Source organism: Microtus ochrogaster, unplaced genomic scaffold (genome assembly GCF_000317375.1).
Source record: "Microtus ochrogaster isolate Prairie Vole_2 unplaced genomic scaffold, MicOch1.0 UNK47, whole genome shotgun sequence".
NCBI classification, from domain to species: Eukaryota; Metazoa; Chordata; class Mammalia; order Rodentia; family Cricetidae; genus Microtus; species Microtus ochrogaster.
This window is the reverse complement of record NW_004949145.1, coordinates 1,597,540-1,606,932: the sequence shown is the minus strand read 5'-3', so window position 1 is coordinate 1,606,932 and position 9,393 is coordinate 1,597,540. Positions and strand designations below refer to the sequence as shown.

Below are 9,393 nucleotides of genomic sequence, written 5' to 3'. Positions count from 1 at the left end.
ACACACATGCACATATATACTAGATGTACATGCACACACACATGCACATATATACTAGATGTACATGCACACATACTAGTTGTATAGGCATTTACAAACCACCTGTAAATCACATGTATGTGTGTGACAGAGAACTTCAAATATGTGACTCTTGGTAATATTGTATTTTCTACTTTTTATATTAGTTATGAATTTATTTATGAATTTGTCTTATCAAAGCAGAGAGGGAAATTCTTCTATCTATGGAAAGGATGAGTGACTTTCAAACTTACGACAAGCTTTGGAGCTTAAACATGTTCAGAGTTATAGGAGGAGCTGGAGACAACAATTCATAAAGATGCTGAATTGCAGTTTCATTGAAATTACAGCTGTCCAGATCCAACACTTGTAAGTGCCAGAAAATTCCACATAATGAACGCCAATATTTGTTTGCAATTCTGCAATGAGATAACACATTGTTATTCTCTGGTGGCTAAATGCAATCAAGACACTCCTAAGATGGGAAGATGAGCCTCACCACCTGAGGAGGTACACATGGTACATAGACATTCAGACATCCCAAGCACTCATACACAGTAATAAAAATAAATAAATTTTTACAAAAAAGAAAAAGGAGCAGATGAGACAGAGAGGAGAGAGTGAGCAATGTGGGTGAGAAAATGCCCTCTTCTGAGCATTGTATAGCCATTGCAGTCTTAATCCTGGTAGAGCTATGGATCCCTCCGCTGCCTGCAAAAGACCGGGCCTGTTCCTGTCAATCAACAACTGGGGAGAAGCTTGCACAGTCCCAGCCCTCCCTGCTGGAATATTGACAACTGGTCGGCTCTGGGGGAGGAACAGTCATCTCCAGTTTTGTACCCACAAGTCAGCCCACTAGGATCTAATGCACAGCTCCAAACCCTTGGACACACTGATGACCCTAGTTAAACTTATAGCTGACAAACAAAAAGACATCAGTGTGACGAAAGAACTTGGAAAGAAGAAGTTGGACCAAGCAGGAGACCCCATTCTCTAGGCCCTCCATAGTGGGGTAAAACACCGGGCACCTCCCCCGCCTGCATCAGTTTATCTTGGTCCTGATGAGAGGACCATGAGAGTGGACCAAGAGAGGAACTCTAAAGCACAAGCTGTGATGGCACAGGCTGGATCAAGAGAGTAAACCAGGAGAGAAGACCAAGAGAGCAGGCTATGAGAGACACAGACAGTGACAGTACAGAGCAGACCAAGAACAATCCCCAAAGACTCAGACAGATGCTGCAAGGATTGGACCAAGATGCAAAGACACTGTGGGCATCATCTGAAGGAAGAGATGAGAAGGCACCAATGTAAGAATTCATCCAACAGCCTAAAAAGCAAACACAGCAACACCAGATTCCAGTGGTCATACAACAGGAAGACTTGATCATTCTAACCCAGAAGCAGCAGAAGAAAATGATTTTAAACACAACTATATGAAGATGATGGAGACCTTTAAGGTGGAAATGAAAAACTCCCGTAAAGAAATAAAGGACATTTAGGTTGTTTCCAGGTTCTGGCTATTACAAATAATGCTGCTATGAACATAGTTGAACAAATACTTTTGTAGTATTTTAGGGCATCTCTTGGGTATATTCCCAAGAGTGGTATTGCTGGGTCCCGGGGCAGGTTGATCCCAAATTTCCTGGCCCTTCAATGGAAGAATGGATAAAGAAAGTATGGAATATATACATATTAGAGTACTACTCAGCGTTAAAAAAGAATGACATCTTAAATTTTGCATGCAAATGGATGGAAATAGAAAACACTATCCTGAGTGAGGTAACCCAGACCCAAAAAGATGAACATGGGATGTACTCATAATTGTTTTTTTAGCCATAAATAAAGGATATTGAGCCTATAATTCGTGATTCTAGAGAAGCTAAATATGAAGATGAACCCAAAGAAAAACATATAGTTATCCTCCTGGATATTGGAAGTAGACAAGATTGCTGGGCAAAAATTGGGAACTGGGGGGTGGGGTGGGATGGGGGAAAGGGGAGATGGGGAGAGACAAGTGAGAAGGGGAGGATGGGGAGAGCTTGGGGAATGGGACGGTTGGGATAATGGAAGGATGGATATGGGAGCAGGGAAGTACATATCTTAATTAAAAGGGAGCCATTCTAAGGTGGGCAAGAGCCTTGACTCTAGAAGGGTTCCCAGGGGTCTAGAGAGATGTCCCCAACTAGGTCCTTGGGCAGCTGAGGAGAGAGAGCCTGAAATGGCCCTATCCTATAGCCATACTAACGAATATCTTGCAATCACCATAGAACCTTCATCTGGTGATGGATGGAGATAGAGACAGAGATCCACATTGGAGCAATGGACTGAGCTCCCAAGGTCCCAATGAGGAACAGAAGGAGGGAGAACACGAGCAAGGAAGTCAAAACAGCGAGGGGGCACCCACCCACTGAGACAGTGGGGCTGATCTATTGGGAGCTCACCAAGGCCGGCTGGACTGGGACTGAAAATGCATGGGATAAAACTGGACTCTCTTAATATGGTGTACCATGAGGGCTGCTGAGAAGCCAGGGACAATGACACTGGGTTTTGATCCTACTGTATGTGCTGGCTTTGTGGGAGCCTAGCCTGTTTGGATGCTCAGCTTCCTAGACCTGGATGGAGGGGGAGGACCTTGGACTGCCCACAGGGCAGGGAACCCTGAGTGTTCTTCAAACTGGAGAGGGAAGGGGAAGGGAGTGGGGCGTGGGGAGTGGGGGGAGAGGGAGGGAAAAGGGAGGCAGGGAGACGGTGGAAATTTTTAATAAATAAAATTGTTCACGTGAAAAAAAATTCTAATGAGATTGGCAGCAAAGAGAAGGAGTAGAATACAGTGGCTGAAAAATGTGCATTTTCATAAACACTGTAAACTCAAATAAACAAACAAAAAGAAATGGAGGAAAAGAAATACAAAAAATTGGAAGAAATTAGAATTTCTCAAAGAAACCCAAGAAAACCCAGAAAAAAACCAAACAGTTCAAGACTTGAAGACTGAAATAGAGGCAATTAAAAAAAAACACAAACTGGGGAAATTCTGGATATGGAAATCTGGGTAAATGAACAATAACTACAGAGGCAAGTATAACCAACAGAATACAAGAGATGGAAGAGTGAATCTCAGGTGTTGAAGATATTATAGAGGAAATTGATTCATTGGTCAAAGAAAACAGTAAATCCAAAAAATTCTTAACACAAAACATACAGGAAATCTGGGATAGCATGAAAAAAACCAAACCTAAGAATACTAGCGGTAGAAGAAGGATAAGAACTCCAGCTCAAAGGCACAGAAAATATAATTAACAAAATCATAGAAGAAAACTTTCCCGACCTAAAGAAGGATATTCCTATGAAGGTACAAGAAGCTTACAGAACACTAAATAGACTGGATCAAAAAAAATCTCCTCGCTCTATAATAATCAAAACACAAAACACATAGAATAAAGAAAGACTATTAAGAGCTGCTAAGGAAAAAGGTCAAGTAACATATAAAGTTAAACCTATCAGAATTACACCTGACTTCTCAATGGAAACCATGAAGCCAGAAGATACTGGGTAGATGTGCTGCATACAATAAGAGACCATGGATTTAAGGCCAGACTACTATACCCAGCAAAGCTTTCAGTCACCATTGATGGAAAAAACAAGATATTCCACGACAAAACCAGTTTTAAACAATACGTACCCAGAAACCCAGCCCTACAGAAAGTACTAGAAGGAAAACACAACCCAAGGATGCTAACTACACCCACAAAAATATAGGAAACAGATAAACTCCCATCAGCAAAACCCAAAAAGGGGAAACACACAATCATTACCACCGAAAAATAACAGGAATTAATAAGCATGGGTCATTAATATCTCTTAATATCAATGGACTCAATTCACCTATAAAAAGACACAGGCTTAAGAGAATGGATACAAAAACAGGATTCAGCTTTCTGCTGTATACAAGAAACAGACCTCAACCACAAAGACAGACATTACCTCAGAGTAAAAATTGGGAAAAGGTTTTCCAATCAAATGGACATAAGAAACAAGTGAGTCTAGCTATCCTAAAATCTAACAAAATAGATTCCAAGCTAAAATCAATCAGAAGAGATAGAGAAGGACACTTTATATTCATAAGAGGAACAATCCATCAGGATGAAATTTCAATCCTGAACATCTATGCCCCTAATACAAGACAGACACATATATAAAAGAAACATTACTAAAGCTTAAATCGCACATCAAACCCCATACATTAATAGCAGAAGACTTCAACACTCTACTCTCACCAATGGACAGGTAAACCAGACAGAAACTTTAACAGAGAAGTAAGAGAACTACCAGATGTCATGAATCAAATGGACTTAACAGATATCTATAGAATAGTCCACCCAAACAGGAAAGAATATACCTTCTTCTCTGTACCTCATGGAACCTTCTCTAAACTTGACCACAAACTCGGCAACAAAGCAAACCTCTACAGATATAAGTAAATTGGAGTAACTCCTTGTGTCTTATTGGATCACCACGGTTTAAAGTTAGAATTTAACAACACTACTCTCAGAAAGCCTACAAACTCATGGATATTGAACAGAACTATTCAACCGCCCCCAGGTCAAGGAAGAAATAAAGAAATTAAAGATTTCCTAGATTTCAGTGAAAAGAAGGTACCACATACCCAAACCTATGGGACACTATGAAAGCTGTGCTAAGAGTAAAGTTCATAGCACTAAGTGCCCACACAAAGAAAGTGGAGAAAGCTCACACTAGTGACTTAAGAGCACACCTGAAAGCTCTAGAACAAAAAGAAGCAGACTCATCCAGGAGAAGTACAAGATAGAAAATAATCAAATTGAGAGCTGAAATCAATAAAATAGAAACAAAGAAAACAATACAAAAAAATCAATGAGACAAAAAGCTGGTTCTTTGAGAAAATCAACAAGAGAGACAAATCCTTATCCAAACGAATCAAAAGGTGGATTGAGAACATCCCAATAAACAAAATGAGAAATGAAAAGGGGGACATAACAACAGACAATGAGGTAAACGAGAGAATCAGTAGGTTACTACAAAAAAACAAACAAAACAAAAAACCCCCAATACTCCACAAAATTGGAAAACGTAAAAGAAATGGACAATTTTCTGGATAGATAACATATTCAAAATTAAATCAAGATCAGGTGAACAATTCAAATAGACCTTCAAACTGTAAGGAAATAGGAGCTGTCATCAAAAACCTCTCAACCAAAAAAGCCCAGGCCTGGATGGTTTTAGTGCAGAATTCAACCAGAATTTCCAAGAAGTGCTAATACCTCACAGTGTTCCACATTATGGAAACAGAAGGGACATTGCCAGATTCTTTTTATGAGGCTACAGCTACCCTGATACCAAAACCACACAAAGACTCAACCAAGAAAGAGAATTATAGATAATGCAAAAATACTCAATATTGGCAAACTGAATCCAAGAACACATAAAAAAAATCATCCACCATGATCATGTCGGCTTCATCCCAGAGATACAGAGATGGTTCAACTTATAAAAATCATTTTAATCCATCATATAAATAAACTGAAAGAAAAAACATATGCTCATCTCATTAGATGGTGAAAAAGCATTTGACAAAATCCAACACCCCTTCATGATAAAGGTCTTGGAGAGATGAGGGATAGAAAAAACATATCTAAACATAATAAAAGCAATATACAGGACACTAAACACACTATGGATGACTGGAAAGAGGCAGATGCTACAAAGAAGCTGCTCACATTTCCATCTCACACTGGCCTTGTGACAAATTTGCTCTCAGTATAAATAAAGGAACTCAAAGACTTGGCTCTGTGGGCCACATAGCTCCAAACAGCAGTGCCGAGACTCAACAGAAAGCCTTCCTGAGTATACCATCTAAACACTCAGGAATAGACATAAAAGAACTTAGGAACTCTGTTCTGGAGAGAAGGACTGGTGGGTAGGAGTGTGGGCTGGACAAACATGAAGACCTGGGTTCAGATCCCCAACACCAACATAAGCTGGGCATGGTTGCATGAGGCTGTTGAGAAACAGGTAGATCTGGGTGTGTTGGTGGCCAGTTAGCCTAGTCAAGATGGTTAGCTTCAAGTTTGGTGAGAGCCTGTCTCAGGGGATTAAGGTGGGGGACAATGGAGAAAGGCACCCCACATCTTCCTCTGACAACAGGCACACAAACAGACCTATAAACAATGCACTTGACACTGCGGCACAACTGGAAGAACTAAAGACCGGGATCAGAGATGTACTCACTTCTTGTGTCGTCTAAAGGTTTCTATGTCACCATCTCTTGGGTTATAGGTTTCTGTAAAAACTCTTTCTTGTATATGCAGATGAAGTTTCTTTAGCTTCTGAGATCTCAGCAGACTGTAGGTAGCTACTGTGAGTACATCAACATTACTAATATCAACAGTCATTTCTTCGAATAGACCCATCACTTGTGTTACAAATTCTTCTTCCTTGTTGCCAAATAGGCTCTTGAACAAACTCTGGGCTCTCAGTGTCTTACTGAACTCTTCTTGATTCATGTTTCTAAAGCAGTTGAAGATAACACCTCTAACATCTCTGGATGGTATAAAGCCAAAGTGTGGGTTCAGCATGGCAGCAACTTTTTCAGTGGCAATTCCAAACACAAACATCCCTGTCCGGAGCCATTGGGTTTGGCCATGAGCATAGACTTCTCTTAGGAATTGGAGTAGGCTTCCTATGATGGGGTGAGGTGTGTCTTTGTCTTCTCTGAGGAAATAGAACAGGGCAGCAAAATATGACTGTAGCGTCGGATGGTAAAACATGAAACAGTCACCCCGGTAATTGAGAAAATTTATTCTCAGCCATGATGTCTGCTCAGGTTCAGTTATGCCATTCCTTCTGAGATCCTCAGACTTAAATACAAATACTTGTTTCCACATTCCCTCTGCAGCCAAGGTACACAGAGTCTTTAGTCGGGCTCTGTTCTGTCTGGATCGACGGGATTCATACACCGATCTGAAGGAGCTCACCATAAAGCTTGTGTACAAAGCCGAATCTGGCTCATAAACGAGGTTCATTTTCTCTCCCCTGTCACGCTGCCCCTTCAGGGTCCTACAGAACATCCAGCACATATAGGGACTAATGCATAAATCGAGCAATGCTTGCATGCTCTGTAAATAACCAAAGATTTCTAAGCCTTTCTCAAAGTCATTGAAAAAGTACACACAGTAGAACTTTATAGACTGCTCACTGAATCCTCCCATAGTTATCTCCCTTGGATACTGTAGCAAGGGATAGATTTTGGGTATACTTGGGTTTCCCAATTCAAGCAGCAGAGATGATTCTGGGAGCATTATTTTCTGTATCAAACTACTCAAGACAATTTGTGTTGGTAGCATCTTCCTCCAGTCGTCGCACAAGTTTGTCCGGATATCCAAGTCAAATTTCAGGTGGTCAAATCCATCCAAGATAAACAAAATTTTCCTCGGATCGGATAAGACATCATCCGGTGTCTCTGAAGATGCAGACAACTGATTTAAGAGAAGCTGAGCTAAGCTCAACTCTGTGGTGCTGTTAAGTGAGATGAGAGAAAAGAAGAAAACATACTGAAATCTGTTCTTCCATAAGTTTCCTGATGCCCAATCCAACACAGCTTTTCTTAAGAATGTGGATTTTCCAATTGCTTCAGCACCCAGTATGACTGCAGTGACTGGCTTTAACTGAGGATCAAATACTTCTTGCAACACCTTGAAATGCATGTGTGTAACAACTTCGTATTCTGCATCCAGCACATAAAGGTTGTCTTTGAAGGTCCAGATTTGGTGAAATGCAGTCTTCATAATCTCTTTGTATGTCCTTTTATCTGAGTTTGATGAAATCAGAACACAAGACAGTTAGGACTAGGACACTCCTGAGAGTGAATCACAGTTTTCTTAAATACACGTCTAGTGAATGATCCCCACACCTGGATGAGCGGTGAGGCCGTGGGTCCTGAGGACAGAAAAGGAGGAGAGCCACCCACCTTTCCCTGCAATAAGTTTCCATTTCCCTTCAACTGATACAGGGTTTTCCTCCCTTTACCCTCCAAAGAGTCGTTAGGCCCCACCCCAGCCCCAACCAACTAGCTCGTTCTTTTTACACCAACTCCTCTAGATAGAGACCTCTATTGCATGCAAGTCTTTCCATGCTTGTGAACATGCATGGAAGAGTTGACTGACTCATGCCTGAATCAAATCCCTGTGCTAAAGGGGGTCTATAAATATTTTAGGGCCAACAGAAGAGAAGGGGGTTTTCCAGAAGGCAGGGGTATCAGCTGCGGTACAGAGAAATCTGGGTACCTCACTGCAAATTTGCAAAGGACCTGGTACCTTCCCAGGGCAACGGCCATAAGTATTTCATCTGTTCACAACTTCATGAGTTAGGGCTCAGAATCCTGTTATACTGCCTAAGGCTTTCATACCCCCAGTAGTCATTACAGGTCAATCTATTTTCAATTCTTCAGTTTTCTGTACATGTTTACAATCCGATGCTTAGTCAAATCAAGATTTGATTCAGGCAACAAGACAGAGTGAAACGACCTCTGGGGTTCTATGCTTTCACATCTACAGATAACAATCCTGACAGGGTGTCACATTGTTCTGGGTTCAACCACATGTATCTCACAGTTTTAGGTACATTATTTAATGTATCTGGATCAATGTCCTAAGCAAAATGGGATTACTAGAAAGTATTTCTCTTTTCATTCATGGAGGTAGTTAGCAGGCAGCTGGCATGTCATCAGTACCACACTTTGATATTTCCTGTGAATTTCTGGTACTAGGCTTTCTGAGGGCAAGAGCCTACTGTTGTATCTGAGATTTACTGGGACTTCTATCAGTGACTGGTACATTAGAAATGTTCAATACATTTAAAACACTTGCTACTCTTCTAGATGACCTGGGTTCAGCTCCAAGCTCCTAGACAGTCACTGATAAGTTGAGGTTTAGTTCAGTTTCAGGGATTCCTGTCCTCTTTTGGCCACAAGGCACTGCATGCATGTGTTTCCTATCCATATATACTAGCAAATACTTACTACCTTCAGCTTGTGCACCAGGCTTCCTGTGCTCTTCTGGATACTGCCCCCCCCCTTGCTCCATTCATCCTTTTGTCCCCGGATCATTGGGCTACCGTGCGGCCCTGTTTAGCTGCTGAGGAATCCCATCTGGACGGGTGAGTGTGTGCTATCCAGGGGCGGATTGTCCCCGAAGAGAGCACAAAACCCCCTCCCCCAGCTCCTTCTGCAGGGCTGTCTTTCTTTTGCACGACCCAGCCCCCCAGCACCCCTCCCCAACCCTGCCCTGCTGTATGCTAGGACCAGTGCTCAAGAACAGTTTTAAGCTCCTACACTAAGGCTAC

At 41.6% G+C, this 9,393-nt stretch overlaps 1 protein-coding gene across 1 annotated transcript in view; it reads right to left on the bottom strand.

Annotated features, from left to right (window-relative positions):
• The window catches only part of Nlrp9 (NLR family pyrin domain containing 9), a 24,139-nt gene that overhangs the window by 4,825 nt on the left and 9,921 nt on the right, over positions 1-9,393 (bottom strand). Inside the window, exons 2-3 of the mRNA XM_013354509.1 lie at positions 6,283-7,861; positions 273-437 (exon numbers count right to left, since the gene is read on the bottom strand). Coding sequence (XP_013209963.1) covers positions 273-437; positions 6,283-7,861 — 1,744 coding nt within the window. The remainder of the gene's footprint in view (positions 1-272; positions 438-6,282; positions 7,862-9,393) is intronic.